We start from the raw sequence: 21,745 nt of genomic DNA, 5'->3' as shown, positions 1-21,745 counted from the left end.
CTCTTAGGTTTCCATTTGAATTGGGGTGACTTTCTCTCTGTGATTTTGTTTTACTTAGTTTTACATTTTCACATTATTTCAAGTTTCTTCCATTTTCTGTGCAGTAAGATACAAATACACCAGTTGTTTCTAAGTGCCCATGCTTACTGAGTTGTTTCTGCATACTGAAGCCAGCTGTGAAGCTTAAGTTCTCCCCAACTTCTTCTTTGAGTCTGTCTTTTCACTTTCCATCCCAACCAGCCAGTTAACCCTCATCATACCTCTGACTGAAAATTCACCTGCTTTGCTTTTATCTGAGGTAAGGTTTTATAGGCTGAGAGCCAATGTAGGAGTGATAGAGTCCTAACTGCTGTCACTTCAAGTTCCCAAACCTTTATTCTATAACCATAGCTGCACAGACCTTTATCTTCTAATCGTAGCTGCACAGTTCAGGAATAAATCTGTTTTGCACTCACAATCAGTTATTTTGCCTGGGGACAGTGAAGGAAGAGAGCATGTACCCAGACTAACCGCTGAGAGAACAGTGCGTTAGGAAACAGATTTATCGCACACCAAGAAACAAAGGAATTCCCGTGGATCCACTCAGCTGTGTGTGTGACAACACAGCAAATCCACCCGCATTCTTTTTACTTAATGACATCTGGTTATTAACCAATGTTTCCTGAATGAACTTGCAGTGAAGATTAGGGGAAAATATTTTCATTTCTTATCTAAGTGTCAAGTTTCTCATATGAAGGCATAGTAATAAAATGTGCAGCAAAAATAGCCAGGTAGAAACCAAAATCATAGTAATACAACCACCATAACAGTTTCTTTTACAGGAAGTTCAGAACTTTCAGTAGGAAGTTTCTCAGCTAGCTTAAATATTGGTCAGGAGGAAAATACTCTTCCCTTGCCGGCTTGCCTATTTTTAGTAGTATTTCTTACACAAAATTATGAAAAACAATTGTATTTTGCAGCATGATTTGAAAATGCAGTGCAGAAAGACCAAAATCTCGCTATTACCCAAACCCCTGTTACAAACCCAGGCATTGAAAACGCTGGGTTTCAAACCAGCTCTGCGTGGCTCGGGGAGAGCCCGGCGCCGCGGCTGCGAGCGCTTCAGTGCGGCGGGCTCTGCGGTAACCGGCCTCCCGTGCGCCCGGTGCGGGCGGCGGCAGCCCGCCTCCTGCCTTCGGCACCAGGCGGGGCGGAGCCCGGCGCTGCCGCTTCCCTCTCGCCGGGGAAATGAAAGCGAAAGCGGCGGAGGGCGGCGGTGCCCCGGCGGTCCCGCGGCGCGGCCATGGCCGGGCAGCAGCCGGGCGCCTTCGCGCTGCTGGTGCGCGGCGACTGGGGCGCCGCCGAGCCGCCGGGCGCCCTGCGCAAGAAGCTGCTCTGCTACTTCCAGAGCCAGAAGCGCTCGGGCGGCGGCGAGTGCGAGCTGCGAGCGGGGCCGGCGCCCGGGCACCTCCTCGTCTGCTTCGCCCGCCACGACGGTGAGCGGCGCCGCGGCGGCGGCGGCGGCGGCGGGGGGGGGGCGCGAGCGGCCGTTGCCCGCGGCGGGGACGGGGGGGCCGGGCCGGGCCGGGGGGCGCTGCCGCCCCGCCTCACGCGGTGCCTGTGGTGTTCGCAGTGAGGCAGCGGGTGCTCGACCGGGGGGCCCATGAGCTCGACTGGGGGCCGAGAGGAAGGCTGGCGCTGCTCGTCGCGGAGGCGCCCGCGGACGGGGATGCCGTGCAGGTGAGGCGGGCGGCGGCGGTGAGGGGGGCCGGGGGGGGGGCGAGGGAGCCGCCCCTAACGTCTCTCCCGTCCCTGCGCTTTCAGGAGGCCGGAGCGGCGAGCGCGGCCCGGGGGGCAGGTAGGGCTCGCGTGACCCGCGCCGCGACCGGTACCCGCGACCGTTACCCGCGCGGCGGGGGGGGGCGGCGGGGGGAGGGGGGGCTCTTCCGCCCTGCCGGGGCTCCGCCGCCGAGGAGATCCCCGGGCTTGTGCGGGCTGGCTTTGGGCTGTTCTTGCTTTCCTCCTCTTGAGCACTTCTCTTCATTTTTAAACCACGAAACTTAAGCTCTAAGAAATGCGTAGAAATGGAGCGAGCTAGCTTTCCCTGCGGTCTCTGTGACAGTTCTAGCTGGGATGGGTTGGGATGGGATGGGGGCCTCCCTGTGGGCCAGGCTTCATAACCGTGCGCAGCGCGCTTATCTCTGCGTGTGCGGGCTGTGCTGGCGCTAATAAGGGCAGTGCAGACCAGCCTGACAGCTGTTACCGTGTGTCCTGCCTTCTCTGGTTTAGGGTGTTCCTCAGTCTTTTACAAATAGCAGGTAGAAATCTCGCTCTGAGCTGGGATTACGTTGTGATAGGCACTTTTGCAGGACTGCCTGTTTTTTAAGGCTGCTTCCCTCCAGATAAGGGATCTCCTAGAGATCTCTTGTGCAACAGCACTGGTTTTTGTATGAGGAAAGTGCTCTGACGCATCAGAAGATCTGCTAGCTCTGGTTCACACAGCATGAGTGGGTATGGGCAAGTTTGCTTTTTAACAATGTGCCTGATGCTTCTTGAGCTTAAAGGATGTTTCTGGAACAACATTCAACGTGTGGCTTGAAATAAGGATGTATGAATGTCTGTGGTTCTGGCAGTATCAACTAAATTCAGGCTATGTTAGTGCTGGATCTAAAAACTGTGACCTTTTGCTTCTTGAAGCACCCAGTAATTGAGATAGCATTGTCATCTGTCTGTAGTTAATGAACACCGGGTGTCTTTTCCTGCCTGCAAGAATAAGGAGGCTTCGGTGTGCACTGAGCAGGAAAAAACGGGTAAGCATGCCACTTTTCAAGCAAATACGCATCTATTCTCACTTTGTTGGTTTTCATTGACCTTTATGCTGCAGCAGTGCTATGGACACCTGAATGGCTTGTGGTGTTTGTCTAATATAATGTAGAAATCATTACTTGAGGCTAAAAACCACTCATTTTTCTGTGTATGAGTCCCTCTAGGATGAAACTTCCTGCTTCACTGACTGCCTCAGAAAGGTCAGTTCTTGGGAAGAGCATGTAGTGGGTTGCTGAACCTAGGCAGTCCCTACCCAGACCTTCCCAGGCTGCCACCAGCCCCGGCTGTGGGGCAGTGTGTAAGGACTCTCATCCCACCTAGGTGATCTGGTGTAGAGTGTCATTACTATCTGTAGCCCAGGTACACCTAAGCTTCTATGGCAGCCCTCATCTGTGGACCCATGATGGCTCATAGCAGCAGTGGGAAATGTAAATGGGGAGAGGGCACAGGGAAAAGAGTGATGGTTCCCCTCATCATGGGTTTTTGAAGAAGCTTTCATAGCCATTGCTTTTGCTGTCCCTACCTGGGGATACATAGAAGTCCTTACTCGTCACCTGTTGATTTTCCACTAGTGGTATGATCAGCTTGTCTTGAATGTAAAGGATATTATGAAACAAAACTGAATAACTGTTTATTTGTCTTGTCTTTTCCTTGATCTTATATTTGTGCAGAGAACTCAGTGTGAAAGCTTGAAAGATAGTAAGCTGGTTTTGTCTCCTAATTTTTGCCTAAGGCATCAGAGTGCAATCTTTGATTTCAGAATCTTTTGGGAACTTGAGAGCAGAAACAACAGCCTCTGGGGAATCTATCATAGTAGTAACCACGGCCTCTGGGGAGGAAATAGAAGATGAGATTGTGGAAATGTATTTTGAAAATAAAAAGAAGTCTGGTGGGGGGCCCATCAAGTCTTTCATCAGAAAGGATCAGCAAATAATCATCACCTTTCAGGATGAGGAAGGTATGATCTTATTTTATGGATTTTATTTTACTAAAGCACCCCTTTAAAAAAAAAAAGACCTTTGCTGGTGGTGGATCTCTTGTGGCCTTCGCTACTGCAGAAATGGTGGATTCCCAGAGAGAGACAGGGTGTAAAAGGAGCAGATGTACCTATGGATTCAATGCAGACATGAGTTTCTGCCAGTGTTTATAATAATCCACAAGGAAAGAGGTGGTTCTCTAGGCCTATCCTGGATGCTTGATGAAGGCTCACACAGAATAATGCAGGAGAACTGGTGGCAGGAGCACTGCAGAATAAGAAAGCTTTATCCTAGTTTAGGAGGTAGGATACAGCATAGCACAGTATTAGCTGCAGATTGTGGGTAAACACTATTCTATTGTATTTTCTTTCATATTAATCTCAGATTCTCAGCTGAGAGGGTTTTGGAGACTGGGAGAAAAAGAGACAGTAAATGTCATGTATTTATAAGAAAGAGGTGAATGCTGTTTTAAAGAAAATGTTATTTTGAGTTCACCATGACCTTTTGTGAGGCTCCAGGTGGCTTTAGTAAGGCTTTCGGTATGGATACAATCATGAGTAATAGGAAGCAGTGGAGGAGTAAGTTCAGGTACCTGAACCAGAAGAGGGATTAGCAGACACTCCTGTAAGGACTGAACAGCTCCTGTGTGCACATACATTAGGAAGCCCATATTGGCATAAGCCAAGAGCCAGCAGAATCCCTTCTGGAAAAACATTTATCTATACCTGTCATACAATCAGTAGCAGGTTTACAGAGCCCTATCTCACCTGGTTGGAGAAAATAAGTTTAAAATAGCCTCAATTTATATGTAGTTTTCCTCCGCCAAAATACTGCTCACTACTTGTTAGCGTGTGAAGGACCTACACAATATGAAGAAACTGCCTGGTTATACAGGAGAAAGTCGTCTGTTAAATGCACAGGATAAGCAAGCTGGAAAACCCTTTCTTTATTTGCCATTTATTAGGTGTTGCTAATCTGGAGGACAGCTTCTTGCAGTTGGAGACTATTTGACAGTAAAAAGGAGGCTGCAGTTATCTCAAAGTAGCTCCTTTTTCTTTAGGGAGACTGAGACATCTAAATCATAGAGTAACATTTGTCCTGATCCTAACTCTTAATGTCACTTTGCCTTATTTACTTTCTCATATGACAGAAGAAACAGATGTTTGCTCAGATTTTGAAGTAGAGTGTAGCCTAATGTATTATCTGCTCTGGGTGGGGAGAATGGAAAACAGCATCTTTCTTGTTTATTTTTCTGTGAAACTAGATGCCCAAGGAGTTTTGCAAAGGAAGCATCACTCGGTGAAGAAAATTGGGCTGTTGGTGAAGCCTTGGCAAGTGGAGACTATCCAGGAGCTGTGCCAAATGGAGAACTCTCAAGAGTCTGTGCCTTCTGCCTTAGTTGTGCTTGAAAATGTGCAGGAGACAATAGGAGATTACATGTTAATTATGCTGGTAGAGAACATCAGTGGCTTATCAGAGGAAGACAATGACTTCAGCGTGGAAATGATACCTGAAATAAATGCGGCTGTAGTTACTTTTACTGGAAGTACTGGTAAGCATGAGTCTGAGTTGCAGATCTTTCATTACCTACTTCTAAGAAGCTGTGTGTGGGAGGGAGACAAGCCTGGAAATAAAGAGCAATGTTTTCTGTCATCAGCTTTCAAGCCTAATCTGATCTTTTCAGATTAGCCTAATCTGAGAAATTACTCCACAAATTCAGTGAGATACACTGGCCTTTGTATCTGTAAGGTATAAAGGTAAGTGAGAAGAGAGTTAGTTCTGGTTTGGGTTGGTGAACAAAATGGGTAGGACTAAAACTGAACTATAGCTTTGTACAAGCAGCAAAATGATGTGCTGAGTCTTATAATAGATAGATAATGAGGGATCTGCTCGCCAAAGGGTGCTATATGTGTAATAAGCTTGCATGGATTGGAGGGAAGACTGAACAAATACTTAGAACAGAGCCTTTTAAGGTTATTAAATGCACTGTGTTAGGCTTAGGGAATCTCATGTACTAAAAAATAGTTGGAGGCTGGGAGAGGGTTGGGGAAATAGCATCTTCTTACTGCAGTTTTCTAGATCTCTGCTACGGCCCCTGCGGGAGGCAGGATACTGGGCTAGATGGACCCTGGGCTGCTGAGACAAGTCCAGCTGCTCTTATGCACGCAGCGGTAGCTGTCAGTTATGTGAAGTGTTGAATTAACAGCATCTGCTTTGCCTGAGGCTGTGATACCAACCAGCAAAGTGACTGAGTGCCCACTGTGGTTTTTGTAGTGTGTTTGGTACCATATATTCCTTTTCTTCCTCATCAGTGATTCATGATAAAGGCCTCTTCCAGGTGACAGGCAGTGTCTGCTACTTCACACCAGTGAGAAATGGGGGGACTTCCTGGTTCCAGACAAGAATTATGGTTGACTTTTATTAACAAATTCCATTCCAGGACATAGGCAACAGTAACCGCTATGAGTAAAATCAGATTCAGGAATGATGTAAGCAAATGCCGTAGCTGCTGTTGTAGAGAGGGCAGCACTTCATTACCAGGAGAAGTGAATTAACCTGACAGCAGTAAACTCATCGCAGGATTCTGCGGCTGCTGCTGTGCTTGAGCACCTTTAAGGACAAGGTGATTTTACATGTGCTTGATTTGGAAAAAAGAGAGAAGTGTTTGTTCTGTGGGGAAAAAAAATGAGTCTCTCTGGAAGTTAAATTTGATGAAAACAAGTTATGTGCCACTCTAAATCAACTTAATTAGGAATAGTTGTATTAGTGGTAACATACAAGGATGAAGTTGCTCAGAAACTTTAAAATAGTGAAAGAGTTCATCAGTGGTATAACTAAATCACTGTCAAACAAGTCTATAATCTTTGAGAAAGCAGAGTCTACATCTCTTCAGAAGTCAGAAATGACTTGCCTTGTATCCTGGTCCAGCCCCAAATTTCTGGTTTAGCCTTGAGGAAATAAGTAGATCCCTCAAAAGGTTCACTATGCATTTGTCAGACCTAAAAGTGACTTAACTGTCTTGTACCATGATGATAATGGAAACAAAAAGTAGCCAAAAATAGCATATAATACAACTGAAACAATCCAAATTTAAACAGATGACTCCAGTCTGATTGTGTATAAGCCCATAGTCCCAAATGAGCCTGATATTTTGTCTTGGGGTTAAAAAGACCGAGTGCTACTTAGTTGGGAAACGAGTGATGAATTGTGGCTATAGTAACTGTTGCTCAACAGTTGTGATCAACTATTTGGTTAATATTCGACCACAGAAACTGAATAGGTGGAAAGAATTAGCTTGGTGGGCACCACCAAGCTAACAGATGCTTCATAACTCAGTGCTTTGGTCAGTGCATACACTGATAGTCTGCTAACATCCTAATAGAAAAGTGAGCTACTTGTGTGATGTTTTTTTTTTTTTCCTCCCTTCTCTTTCTAGCCACAGAGGAATTTGTTAAAAAAATTAATCAAAACCACAGAGCAAAACAACAAAGTATTACTGCACGGTGCCTTGAGGTGACAAAAAGCATTAGGGCTGAAAATATACCACCTAACACATCCAATGACTATATAACCATCTACTTTGAAAACAAGAAGAATGGAAGTGCACAAGTGGTGGATGTACAGCAGTTGCCTGATGAAGGTGCAGCTATCATTACATTCAGCGACTATAAAGGTAATGCAGAAAATGAAGCCCTTATTTTTTCAAGATCCTTTGACTTAAAAGTGATTTTTTTTTTCTAAAAAAAAAAAAAATAGCTACTTTGCCCTCATAAAACAGCAGGTCTCTGCCAATTGGAGTGCAAAGTAAAGTTTTGGACCAGCTGGGCAGGATGCGTAGGATTTTTCTTTCTTTTTAGGCACAGTTTATTAGTTCACCCTGGTCTTGCTCCTTACAGACTTCAGGTTACAGTCTGAGCTCAGCAGAGGTGAGCACAGCCCCACATGGTGCGAGAGGCCATTTATTTTAGTAACTGCCCTGAGGCAGTATGTGCTGTCTGGCTTATCTGAGAGCAATTTCTTGGACAACTCATTGGCCAGACAGCAGGTGCTGTTGCATGTCCTGCTAGTGCCAGAAAAATGAGCCTCTGTTGAAGATGGAGAACAAGGGGGAAGCCGGAGGAGGTGTGAGTTGATGCTGATGACTAGTAGCCCAGGCGTACTACTGGATTGGGCACTCCAAGTACAGCATAACAGGGGTGGGGGCAGAGACAATGCCATCCTGTATTTATTCCCTCCTGAAGGTGGACAGAGTCAGCACTTAACTGCCTCTTCCTAATTTATTTTATTAGGCATTTAAAAACAGTAACTCTTTTTAATAATTTGGAATTGTTTTTATTCGGGAAGAAGGGCGAAAACTACTGCAAAACCTTACTTATATATATATTTTTTAAATTATTATGCAGTAAATAATTAAAAAAAAAAACAGAGCAAAAGATCCTTGGGTTTAAGTGCTATGATTGATTGTTTGTTTATATTTTTTTGTATGTTTTAGATGTGATCAATATCTTGGCAAAGCAGCATTCAATCAACGGGGTACCAATCGCTGTCTATCCTTACTATATCTCGCTGGGAACAGCTCTCTACGGAAAGGAAGGGCCGCAAATAAAGGCACCAGATCCAGTTACAGTGCCTCTGGATCCCTATATCTGGCAGTTCTTACAGAGAAATAATAGGCTAATTGAGGCAATCAATTGTGATATGGCAAAGTGTAATTGTGAACTAATATGGCCTGAACCCAGCTGTGCAGACCCAAAAGTTACTTTGCATCTTGCAGCTGCTTTGTCCAAACAGAAGAGATTAATGGCTCGATTGATCAAGACATGGAATGAAAGTGTTTCCACAGCATTTTCATGTAGCATATCAAAGTACAAAACAATTAAATATCAAGTAAGTGCAGAGGTGTGGGAAGCTGTTAGGAATGGCATTATCCAAGATGAAGTTTTGATAATTCCATATGTTTCCAAGGAGTTAGTTGTTTTAGTAGGTGACAAAGAGGATCTAAAGAATGTTGAACAAGAGCTGAAGTTGCTCATAGAAAATGCCACCAGAAAAATTGAAAGAGAAAAGCAAAAAACTGAAGAAGTGGTGGTAGTGTGTCCAGGGGAGTATGCAATTTTACAGAGTACTGGACTTGAAGAAAAAATTCACAAGGAGTGCCCAACTCTGCAGATGACTTATGATCACTTGCAAAAGATAATTAGCCTGTGCGGAGTGGCTGAGGAAGCTTATAAAGTCAAAGGAGAAATCCTAGAAAATATGCGCAAAATGGCAAAGAAATCAGTTAATGTTCACCCTTATATTTTCCAGTTTTTAGAACATGTTAGTAACGAAACCCTGTCACAAAGCTTGTTTATGTCAAAACAAATTAGTGCCTTCTATGAGCTTGAAACAGAAGCTATCATGTTGACCGGCAGTACTCCTGAAATGCTCCTAAAAGCAGAAGAAAAAATAAAGGAGGAACTGAACTACAGAAGCATTGATCTGGAAGATGAGTCAGTTCTCCAGAAGAGAGAATGGAGGTTGCTCACCACCCAGAATTGTTCTAATGCAGCTGTAACAGCCACTCAGGTAGGGAGTCAGGTCATTGTTGCTGGTTGTTCTCAAGCAGTAGAAAAAGCTTATGAGGAACTCTATGACTTTATAGATCAAAACACTCAAGTGCAAAAGGTCATCAGAGGAAAGCCTGTGGCAGTCATAATGTTCTTTGAGAAAGAGAAGGCCAATGTTTGGGCTGGATTACAAAGTAAGGGTGTGAGAGTCGACTTTGGCACACAAAGGAAGCAGAGAGTTATTTCCTTGAGTGGGCCAAGAAGAGAAGTGGTGAAGGGAGTCGCCTTAGTAGAACAAACTCTGTCTGTGTTGCATTATAAGCGTGTGTTAATTAGTGAGCCAGGAGCCAAGTCATATTTCAAAGAACGAGAACACTTTTATGCTGCCACTGTGAAACAAGACTTTAACTGTTTAATCAGGCTGGAAGAACAGCCAGAAGAACAGCTGGAAGAACAGCAAGAACATGGTAGTGAAGGCAAGCCCTACAGGCAGGCAACCATAGGTGGGGTTGTAATAGCAGTTTATAAAGCTGACTTGTGCACTCATCATGTTGATGTTGTTGTAAATGCATCAAATGAAGAATTAAAACACATAGGTGGCCTTGCTGGGGCCCTTCTACAAGCGGCTGGTCCAGAGCTACAGGAAGAATGTGACATGCTGACAAAGCATGGGTGTTTGCAGCCTGGATGTGCTGTTATCACAGGTGCTGGGAAACTCCCCTGTAAACATGTGATTCATGCTGTTGGGCCCAGGTGGAAGAAAGATGAAGCAGAAAAGTGTGTGTTCTTGCTAAGAAAGACAGTGAAGAAATGTCTACAACTGGCTGAAACATACAATCATCGCTCCATAGCTTTCCCTTCTATAAGTGCTGGGATTTTTGGTTTCCCACTGCAACTGTGTACATATTCAATTGTATCATCCATCAAGGAAACCTTGGAAGAATCCATGGGGGACAGCAGCTTGAAGGAGGTTCATCTTGTGGATGTTGCAGAGAAAAACATTCAGGCTTTCAGCAGGGCACTGAAAGAAGTGTTTTCAGATAACTTACTTCCCTGCAGTTCAGTACATCAGACTAATGCAGATAATCAGCCTAGGAAAAGTCAAAGTTCTCAAAATAGCAAGAGCCTCATGATGGTAACGACAGAGGAAGGCCTTGACGTTATACTGAAAAAAGGAAGCATTGAAGATGCTACAGTAAGTGTTTTAAATTATCAGCTGTTTGTCTAGTTTGAAGTAAAGCTCATTTTAAAGTATGGACAGTGTAAAAAGGAACTTAGATCATCATCTGTAATTAGCAATGTAACATGTTTGATATGTTATTGGAATTGGCAGTCATGGCTGATAACAATTGCTGTTAAAATAACTGTTATTATATGGTAGGTACACATAGTTGATCACACAATACAGTGCTGCATAGCTAACATAGAGACACATGAATCCTTGCGGTGCATGGTGCACCGGAGGGCCTAGGGCAGCACAGCCGCGCACATCCAATTATGTGCTTGTGCTGCTGAGCCCTCTGCCCAGAGCCAGAGTGGCTTTACTTGTATTTGAAGGACACTGAACTGCACACCGGGTAAGCTCGTTCCCTGATGGGCAGGGGGCCCCTGTAGACTTGTCTCAGCTACTAAAGTGAATGCTTGTTTCCTCACAGAAGGGTTTTGATGCTCTCAAACTTCAAGGCATTGACTTTGACGTATCAGTTGACTTCTTCTAATTCTTCTGAATGATCCTATGTAAATAGGGTTCCTCCTCTTCCCCCAGTACTTTACTGGGGAAATATTATTCCTAGTGTTATTGGTGAACATTGGAATGCAATGTAGAGCTGCTATCGCAAATCCTGTCTGGCACCAGCTTCACCAATTTCCAGCTACCTTCAGCATTAAATTCCTGTTAGCTGGCCTGAAAGTTTCTTAACTGGGATCATTGCTACTGGAAGCAGCTCCTCTCAGGATCATTTTCACAGTGGCCAGCTGATCCTTTCAGGAGTGGTTGTCTCTCACAGCTTGTATGTATAGAGCTCCTCCAGTTGGCCAGAGCAAAACAAATGCGTTAAAAAATATGATGTAGAGAGGTGTTTCCTCAAGAGCTGAAGACTGTGTTTGATACAATATTCCTAGCCCTTTATATTTTTCTCCCTTCTGAATTACTGCTTTTTTCACTTCTCTTTTCTTTCCCCTTACCTCTTCCTCCAGTCTTATTTCTCTACAGCTTCTGGGGTTTTTTGTTTGTTTTTTTCTTGACCAGTCACATATAGAAGGTCCTGCTTACCCCAGTTTGCCCTGCAGCCTCAACAGAGGCAAGAGTCGAGCAGGAGTTTTGCCCTGTATTACCTCTGTCTTGCTGGGAGGTGGGAAATTTGGACACAGAACTTGGTCTGCAAGCTTCTCTTAGAGAATAAATTTGTTTAAGTGTTTTTCAAAGGGAGGCAGAATAAGTAGACCAGGAATGCAGAATTTTAACTTTCTCCTGTTGGAATGAAAGAATTTCACTTTTAATGCAGGTCTTCTATTTCAGTGGGCAGGCTGATGGTGTTGGAACTGAACATAGGTTTTTTTTGTTTTGTTCCAAAGCTTTGTTACATTCCAGGTTGCTGTCCCAGAAATTCATGTTGTGAGTCAGCAGACAGGCTGCATTTGGATAGCTTTTAAGCTTAAATTTTGCATTGACTGGAGTTTTTTGCTGTCCCCCTTCCCCCCCCCCCCCCTTTCAGACAGACATTGTTGTCAGCAGTGTTGCCACAGATCTACAGCTTGATAGAGGGCCACTCTCCAAAGCCTTGCTAAGCAAAGCAGGGCCGATGCTCCAGACAGCCTTAAAGGAAGAAGGCTTAGAAAACACACCTGTTGAAGGATCTGTGTTCAGAACAAAAGGATACAATCTAGGTTGCCGTTATGTGCTTCATACTATTATACCTGGATGGTCACAGGGACAGGCATCTGCAAAAAAGGTAAAAGGGGCTTTATTTGCCTAAACTCTAATTTGGCTGCACCTTGCAGTGGGTTTAATGCAACTTCTCCTTTGAAATGAGGGATAACTTCATAGGAGATGAGTTTGGGCTGTTCTTTTATGTGTGGCTGATCCCATGTTGACTAATATATGCTTTGTGAAGTATGTAATTATCATATTTTAATACCAAAAGATAGCTAAAAGAAAAAGTGCTGAATTTTACATACTGGCAAAAAATGACTTTTCAGTAATAACTGTGCTTTTCAGATCCTTGGAAACATCATCACAGAATGCCTGCAGATTGCTGAGGAGCTGTCTTTAAAGTCAATCACTTTCCCGGCAATTGGGACAGGGAATTTAGCATTTCCGAAGTCTATTGTTGCCAAATTACTATTTGACAAAGTGTTTGAATTCAGTAGTAAAAAGAAACTAAATTCTCTTGAAGAAGTTCACTTTTTGTTGCATCCGAAAGACACATCTAACGTGCAGGTGAGTTTTTCGTATTACATGCTATTTTATTTGGGTCCATCAAGTGATGTTAGCTATCTGATGACCTCAGAAGAATCCACAGTGTGCTAATTCTCATATTAAAGAAAAGAGCAGTTTGCTGACAGTTTTTCTTGTCTGTAGTGAAAGTTCTCCTTTTGGTTCTGCCTCTCATAGTTGCCTGCCTTTCTTGGGCAGCTCTCTTCCCTTTCTGTCCTGTTTTATTCCCTGGGAATGATACAAATGAAAGTATTTACTCTTTTATTTCATGAGCTTGTGTGACTAATACATAATCCTTGTCTACAGATAAATTTGCTGTAACTCCTGCATAGCTGTCTTAATTCTTGGAAAAAGGAGTGCTTTTGACAGGTTTAGCTAGAGTCTCTTAGGAAGAATAATTATGCTTGGATTGTTGTGCTGGTAAACTTCTCCAGTAGAAAACATACCATGGTTCTGCATCCCACTTTCTTCAGTATCACATTAGCCCGGGTTTTCTACATCCATACTCAAGTTACTCATTTCACAGTGGAATCTTTCAAAAGAGAGCAGTCACACTGTGAAATAATACCCAAATAAATGTTTCAACATCTGATGTGTTCTTCGAGAACTACAGTGTGTCAAGACTTCCCATCAGCACTGTGGCAGATGGTTATTAAGTCATTTGCACTGTGCTCCTTTTAAATGCTTTTTAACTTTACTTTTCAAACTACTGAGTAAAGACTTTTCTACAGGGGTTGACTGTAGTTTCCTTTTCTAGGTATTTTCAGATGAACTGCAGCACAGACGTGGAAATACTATAGATGATAAAGTGCATGAGACTGCTCCAAATGAGGCTAGCCAAAGCACATGTAAGCTTGTTTTCAAAAAGTATTCTTTTTATTATTTTTGTATACTTATATATATTTTTGATTTATATATATATATATATATATATATATATATATAAATACTCCAGGGAGCATATTCAGTATAGGTGTTTAGATATGCATTTGGTGAGCATGTCATGCCCAAAGTCCAAGTAAGAACTGTTAATGCTGGAGTTGAAGCAGCTGCTGTAAAGACAGAAAATAGTAGTTTCAGGATGAGTGTAATGTTTGAAATGCTGTTGAAGGCACGAAATAAAAAATGTACCTGGGATTCATTACCTGGTTAAAACCCTCCCATGGTAAAGAGAGTAGAAGCTCTGGTGAGGGCACAAATGGTGTTTTAGGGCTTTTTGGTTGTAGTGTGCGGTGGTGGTGGTATCGTCACTGTAACGCTTGATCAGATCGTGAATGTGTCAGTTTATTCTCGTCTCCTGAGAATGCAGGTGAGTATCTGCTTGTGTATGCCTTACAGGGGCCTCTTTGGAAAATCCTCAAATCTATTTCAGCTTTGGTTTTAGTACTGATATAAATAGGCAAAAAACCTCTGGTGTTATCCAGCCAAAAAGAACTACAGAGTACAGAAAATGAGTTATATGGTGAAAACTTAATCAAATTTTAAAAATAACATGTAGGTAAGTTCCTGTCATGTAGTAGAGAACCTGTCTAAAAACTACTGAGAGGCAGGGGAGCGAGGAAGTGAGACTTAGCAAGCTTGCCCCTCTCCTACCTCCAAGTTTAGCAAAGGCTTATAGAGTAAGACATTATACAGAAGTGTCTCTATACCAGGTGTGCAGCAAAACATGGTTTCCCTGCTATCTCACTGTGGAGACCAATGGTGGGAACAGGTGAAGGCTGATCAGAGACTCCTGTGAAAAGAAATGATTTTCAGATAACATGGAAGGCAGCCCTCTTCACAAGGATGGCACTGGCTGAGCCTGAGGCCAAACTGTTGTCTTTGTAGACGTTATACCCATGAAGAGGTCCTTCAGCCCAAGGAAATTCTGCGCTCTGTTACTCATGTATGTGTTTCTTTCCTGCAGCGTTCTTTGGTCCTATTTCAACCCCGGCACAGGGTGTGCATGAAATGATGATTGGCTCCATCTTGTTCCAGGTGGCAATTGGAGATATTACCAAGGAGATGACAGATGTCATTGTAAACATAACAAACAAAACCTTTAGCCTCAAAAAAGGTACTTTAGTTGGTATTATAGATGAAAACAGCATGTGTGGTTGGAAGGGCTGGATAAGGAGAGTATGGATCATTTTCAGTGTTCTAAAACCTTTTGTTTTATAGTGTGGCTTCTATTTTATTTCTCAGGGTGTGAAAGCCTAATTAGGAAACATCTGAGGCTGTCTCTTGCTCTCTTCTTCCAATGTAAGAAAATCCTACAAAAAAACTTGAGGAAAAGAATCTTTCTATAGTGTGTTCTCAAATCTCAAACTTCTTTAGCCTGTGTTACAGGATGGCATGTTTAAGACTCCTGTGGGAAAGTAAAACTGACAATTTCTTTTTGTTGTTGATGTTTTAATAGAATCTTTTTATAGAGCATCTCTTTCAGGCTAAAGGAAAAGACAAAACTCAGTGAGGTTTTGACCTCAGTGAAACTTGTTAGGTACTTCATACATCAATTGGAGTTGAAAAATGTAAGCTGAACTCTTAGACAACAATGTTTTTCAGTTATAACCTGTACTGCTGTCAGAAAAGAGATTTTTCAGGTGATATGTGGTACCATGTTGTGCCTTAGATGGGGCTTTAATGGAATTAACAGTAGTAACAGTGGATTCACATGTCTCTTACTTAAGGTGTTTCTAAAGCGATTCTGGAAGGTGCTGGAAAAGCTGTTGAAGATGAATGTACTCAACTAGGTATGGTACAACATTTCTGATCTCCCTTCTAAAGGTGTTCATATGTGGCAGGGGATCTGTTGGAATATTTACTAAGTGCCTACTGTACATCCAGCTGTATTATGCACTGTGTTACATCAGCTAATTCTTTAATTGGTTAATGTGGTATTTGTAAAACATCTAATGGGGAAAGGAAAAGAAAAATCTTCAAGAAGAGACAGCATCTAAGCAAATGTAAAGAATTTAATCTACTCATTATTGCATCCTGTTATTCCAATAAAACTTTTGATGGTAAAAATGAATCAAGTCTATCTTGAACAGAGCCATGAGCAGAGAATGGTGGTGGCAGAAATGTTGTTAGAGTAGCATACCTCATTTAGAAGCAACTCTCTACCTGGAACTTGTTTTCTCATTCCTAGAGAAAACAGTTATTAATATTTCCTCTTGGCCTAACTAGCAACACACTACCACGTTCTTTGCATGACTGAGAGGAAAATTAGTGAAGCTGGGTTCCGGCCTCAGAAGAGGCATTTATTTGTAGACCAAATTCAGTTAATGACCAGCAAATGCGATGAATGGGGACTAAGAATGAAAAAGTACATGGCTTAAAAGCCCACAAAATAATGGGAAGAAGGAGGCTAGTGTGGAGGTCAGCTCAGAAGACCAACCAAAGGAAAAAAACTGTGGAAGGGGTGAGAGAGGCTGACCTGAATTGTGCAGACCAAGAGGACAATTCAGGCCTGGCAGCATGAGGGTAGATGGCATGTTCATTTGTGTGAAGGCTGACTGCAACATTGGTCTGCGTAAGTTCTCTAAGCCTGCAGAGTAAACTTAGGAGTGAAGGCAAATAAATTGCAAACATAAAATGAATCCCTGGGCCTAGAAAGTGAAAATGGAGGGAGGGATGCATGTGGAAGGAGCCTTGCAGCTTGTCGTGGGACATAGTTGTCATTACTTCCTTATCTCCTAACAAGGATTAGCACAAGTTTACATTGTGGATAATTGTTGATTTGTTTACTTCCTCCTATGTATCTTTCAGCCTTGCAGCCTCACAGTGACTATATAACCACTCAAGCAGGACACCTGCCATGCCAAAAAATAATTCATTTTGTTGCCCAGGATGATATCAAGGTACCAGTCTCCAAAGTGCTTCAGGAGTGTGAATTACAGCAGTACGCTTCTGTCATCTTCCCAGCAATTGGAACAGGTTTGTGCCTATTTATGAACAGGTTTCTCTGTTCATAAATATGAACAGGTAGCTCTTCAAAAATGCAAAATGTTTATAATTTGTTTCAGGTGAGGCAGGCCGTGATCCAGCTGCAGCAGCTGATGAAATGATGGATGCAGTAACTGACTTTGCAAGAAATAACTCTGTTCAGTCTGTGAAAACAGTTAAAGTTGTCATCTTTCAGCCACATCTACTAAGTGTGTTCCATGCAAGCATGCAGAAAAGAGGAAGTTCTGGTAATACAACTCCATTCAAATCACTTTTGTCTAAGCTAGCATGTAAGTAGATATCATTTCTAAATACGGGTTATAGATCAATCTGTTTAATATTAACCATTATCAGTTGATGCTAATTGTAGCATTTGTATTTCAATATAGCATTTTGGAGCTCTGAGAAATGTACTCCAAAGAAAAAAAGCAAACCAGTTTTGGAAAGGAAAGTCGAGGTGGCTGTTGTTCAGATTTGTGGTGAAAACCAACAAAGGGTGGAAGAAGCTGAAACCTGGATGAAAAATGCAATTTTAAAGGGACAGTTTCAGAAAACAATCACAGATGAGTCTCTTCTGAGTTTTGGTGAAAGGGAGAATGAAGAACTGTGTGACCTACAGAAGAAATTAAATATTGTTCTTCATTTGGAAGACACCTTTATTCGAATTTCAGGTGTTGACAAAGATGTCTGGTTTGCTTATTCAGCAATTCAAGATATGATTCACAGGGTTAAAGCTGCTAAAGAGGAAGAAATCAAGGCAGAACTCTTAAAAAATTTAGTTGAGTGGAAATACTTTGACAGTGATTCTTATGTGCCCTTTGACAGTCTGACAAATATGCATTTAGAAAATGCTTTCTTAAGAAAGGAGAAAACTATTTCAGTCACCATTAATAAGAAGAACTACAGAGTGAATATGAAAGCCAGACATGCTGTAGATGATCAAGGAAGAAGTACATCCATCACACGTATTGATAAATCTGAAGGTAGGTAAAAGCATCTTGACAGGTAGAGGTTGCCATGTAAAACCAGGTTGAATCAAGCCTAGAGTAAGGAAGGAATGGTGCAAATATGCCAAATATTGTTAGGAGCTTTGTGCAGGTTTGTTCCTGGATAATGTACAAAAGAACTAGAGTGAGAAACAAAGATGAAAGAGAATTCTGAAGTTATTTAAAACTGTTAGAAAAGCAGATAACGCGTTACGAGGTTTTTAACAGGCTTAACAGCAATAATTAGATCTTGTGTTTGTAGTGGTTGTCGTTCTAGATCCTGGCCAGCTCATTTATGTTCTTGAGATGTACCCTCTTCTATCTACTTCTGGTCCTTTCCAATATAAGGAGCTACCTTTTTTTTTACACACTGGGGAAGATCCTGTATGTGCAAGTACTACTTTTCTACATCCCACTGTGACTCAGTTTTGCAGGAGCTCATTTTATGTCTTAGTGGGAACTTTTTTTTTAAATAACACTTGAAAATGAAAGTTAACACATTTAAAGAACTGTGCAACTCCCAGCCCATTAGTAATGCCTCCTGCACATGCTTTCTGCTTTTTTTTCTTTTGTCAAAAGCTTTATCAAAAAGGTTTCATCCCCCTAACTGAGGGAACTGAACATGCCAGATATCTTTACCATGCGCACCAGTCAGTGCGTTTTACATCACAGCTAGATACTTGACTTCTCTTTCGTGAAATGAGAGAAGACTTCTGCTTTTCTGTATGAGAGTGTATTTTTGGAGAAGAGAAGTTAAATCAAAATCTCCCTTATTTGGATACTTTATTCCTTGTCTCTTATTTGGGAGAATTAACAGCACCTGTTTTTTCTCTCCTTACTGTGGACAGAAGATGAGAGAAGGATATGATGGGCCCTTTCTCAGACCCTTCCACTTCTCAGTATTTCTGTATTTGCCCCATGTCCTTGAAAACCCAATTTGCAGAGAAGGCTTCTGTTAAAAGATGTTACAAAGCATCTGCCTTTAGCTATGAAGGAGAACAGATTTGCCTGGATATTACCAATTCATGCCTGTTAATTGCCAGTGCAAGGGTAAACTGCAAGTTAAATGCCCTAATCTTCTAGTCAAAGACCCATGGAATATTCTTGGCTGCCTAAGACCAACAGGCACTAGTGATAAGCTAGACAATAAATAGGTGTACAGGCATTCAGATGGTTTGTAGCAGGGCATATATCACTTTAAGCAGAGGATTTTGGTAAGTATGATTGACATGGTTTCCCTTGCAGATCAAGAGTCAATAGTGCTCCCTGCAACGTGGGATGATATGCAAACAGAGCGAGTCAAAATAGTGGAGCTAAAGCCAGAAATGAAAGAATACAAAGATGTGCAGGCAAGGTTTCTGCAGACCTGTCCATCACTCACGATTGAAAAGGTAAAAACCTCGTAATTTCTGAGCATAAGTACTTTGATAATGACTAAGTCAGCTGAGATTTTTGAAGTTGGATGAGTCCTTATGGGAAAAGAAATAGACACAGTTTTGATTTGCATTCCTACTCAATTATTTGTTAATGTGGATTTCCTTTTAACAATTGTCTGAAGAGGATGCACAAAATCCTTAATATCCTTACAGGTATTATCACCTGTGAGGTTAACGCCTTTCCAACCTGTAGTAAAATCCCTCCCTTCTTAAGAATCTGCTTCTGGGACCAAGTTTTGTGAAGCTGAGAGAGTGCTGAGTAGGGCAATTCTACTGGAACTGCCTGTATGCACTGTTTCTGTTCCTGTATCTGCTATGAATTCTCCTTTTCTGCCTATTCAAAAATCGAAAATCAGTAAGCAGAGAGGATTTCATATCCAGAAACGAATGAAAAACAACTTGCCAGTGAAGGACACTACTATTTCTTAGGTATTCAGAGCAAGCCTTAAGCAGTTGGTTCTTCAGCACCCAGTGAGTATAACTCTTTCATTAGGTCATTTTTGCTGTAGTAGAGCATAGCATACTCTCCCCTAAGCTGTGCCCTCTTCAGAGGGAGGCATTCTGGGTATGCCCCAGACACTTGCAAAACCATCTTACATTGTTTTCCATGGAGTCTTCCTGTCAGATTTGGGCAGGGTTTTGCCATCTGTCATGCAAAAGTACGGAGCAATTTGATTAACTTACTTTGTAATCTTGTATAGTCATTGTAGCTAGGAAGAGAATCTGGGGAGTAAACTTTTTTTTTTTTAACTCACTGTCATTAAAAGCATTAGTACTATCAACATTGTGTCCTACTTTCAAACTTTGTAGATTGAAAGGATACAGAACCCATTTTTTTGGAAGGCCTACCAAATAAAAAAGCTTGAAATGGATAAGAAAAATGGCAACAGAGATAATGAGAGGCTTCTGTTTCATGGAACAAGTAGAGATTCATTAACCTTAATTAACAACAAAGGATTTAACCGGAGCTATGCTGGAATGAATGGTAATGTGAATTTCAAAGCACTTTTTTTCTTTGAGTATGACTAGGAGCAGTTTGCCATGCTGTCTGTGTATTTCTACCTTGTATGCAAAATGACTTGTTTTGCTAAATCTAGCTATTGCAAACAAAAGCAAAATTGCCAGCTTGAGAGCCTGTGAATCCCTTGACAGATAAATGGTTGCTACTTATGAAAGACTCAAATATCTGTTTTGTTTTCTTTTCTTTTTTCTGACCACAGCTGCACATTTTGGAAATGGAACTTACTTTGCTGTTAATGCCAGCTATTCTGCCCATGACACCTACTCTAAACCAGATGCGAATGGGAAGAAGTACATGTACCTTGCTCGAGTCCTTGTTGGAGAATATTCTTTGGGGAAAAAGGGAGCAATTACTCCAGCAGTAAAAATTGCTAGTAACTCTATAGATTTGTTTGATAGTTCAACTGATAACATGAACCAACCATCCATGTTTATCATATTTAATGACATTCAAGCTTACCCAGAATACCTTATCACTTTCACTAAATAAGCAGTCTTCATTGCAGCTAAGATCGCATGTCTTTATTTTATAAAATAATCTTTCTTCTAACAAAAAGTTTGCAATGAAAGCAATAAAAATTACTTTTATCACATTGATTTCTTAAAGCTTGTTTACATTTAAGCAACCCAAAGGCAATTTTTGATAGCACTGAAAAAGACTGCTTGAATTCTTTCAGCTACGCAGAGTGGAAACACTTAACATTTGTGAGTGCAGTTTTCTACTGAGAACTGCTCTTAGATTATATATCAGATTTAAAACAAAACAGCCATGGAACTTAGCCTTTCCTTGCAGTGTATGGCCATCCTCGTTGCAATAACGAGTGGGCAGTACTAGCGGGGGTTGAGGAGTGTCTCCTCTCATCTATGGTTCAATATGCTGCGGTGTTAGTAGCGTCTCGCTCTCTCTAGCATCGTTTATGATGCAAACTGTCATTTATGGTGTTTTCAATAAAGTGGAACAAATTGCAGTTGAGATGCAGCCTTTCTTTCTCCTTGTTAGACCCTTACTTAGCACTGGGTTTCAAAAAGTCGCTTACGGGAAGCTTGGAACTTCAAATCTCGATTCTGGGTTTGTTAATTTTTAATAAAAAAGTCTAGTAGGAGGTTCTATAAATCTGCTAAAATCTTCCACCACTGGTTTGTTTGCTTGTGTGTACTTACTTTCCTGCCTCTCTCAGGCTGTAGGTAAATGTTGAGAAGGTGTTTCTGATGTTGTCACGTGCCAGCTGTAGTGCCATTCCGGTGGTCTTGAGGAGAAGGGTATATGACAGAGAAAGGCCCAGAGAGTTGTTTAAAAAGAGCCCTTTTACTGGGGCTTGAATAAACAGGCAACCCAAAGGGGGGTAATCACTAATCAAGCCGAAGTTCAGAGTTCATGTTTGCAGAGAAAGCAAAGCCACGTAATCACCTGCATAATGTGTTGGTGAGAATACACAAATAGGCCTCTTGCAGCATTGTGTATCGTAGGATCATCCACTGAAAAAGCAGGGTTTTGCTGTACCTCCAACTTCTAAAAACCCTTGGCTCCACTGTGAATTTATCAGTTTTGTTCTGTTTTTTGGTTGGGGGGTTAGGAGGAAATCAAAGTAAATAATACTTGGTTTAGATA

General features: G+C 42.0%; 1 protein-coding gene across 1 annotated transcript; it reads left to right on the top strand.

The window, feature by feature from the left end:
- Positions 1-1,282: 1,282 nt before the first annotated feature.
- LOC106498489 (protein mono-ADP-ribosyltransferase PARP14) lies at positions 1,283-21,104 on the top strand. Its single transcript, XM_067299336.1, has 19 exons — positions 1,283-1,475; positions 1,613-1,719; positions 1,804-1,837; positions 2,715-2,789; positions 3,566-3,763; positions 5,047-5,334; positions 7,219-7,455; positions 8,275-10,526; positions 12,046-12,282; positions 12,549-12,770; positions 13,525-13,615; positions 14,674-14,823; positions 15,437-15,499; positions 16,518-16,685; positions 16,775-16,984; positions 17,084-17,677; positions 18,926-19,071; positions 19,927-20,101; positions 20,337-21,104. The coding sequence occupies exons 1-19, from the start codon at positions 1,283-1,285 to the stop codon at positions 20,624-20,626; spliced, it is 5,730 nt and encodes a 1,909-aa protein (XP_067155437.1). The 3' UTR covers positions 20,627-21,104.
- The last annotated feature ends 641 nt before the right edge of the window (positions 21,105-21,745 follow it).

The sequence above is a fragment of the Apteryx mantelli genome, chromosome 6, assembly GCF_036417845.1.
Source record: "Apteryx mantelli isolate bAptMan1 chromosome 6, bAptMan1.hap1, whole genome shotgun sequence".
In the NCBI taxonomy this organism is placed as follows: Eukaryota; Metazoa; Chordata; class Aves; order Apterygiformes; family Apterygidae; genus Apteryx; species Apteryx mantelli.
This window is presented reverse-complemented; position numbering and strand designations above follow the sequence as displayed.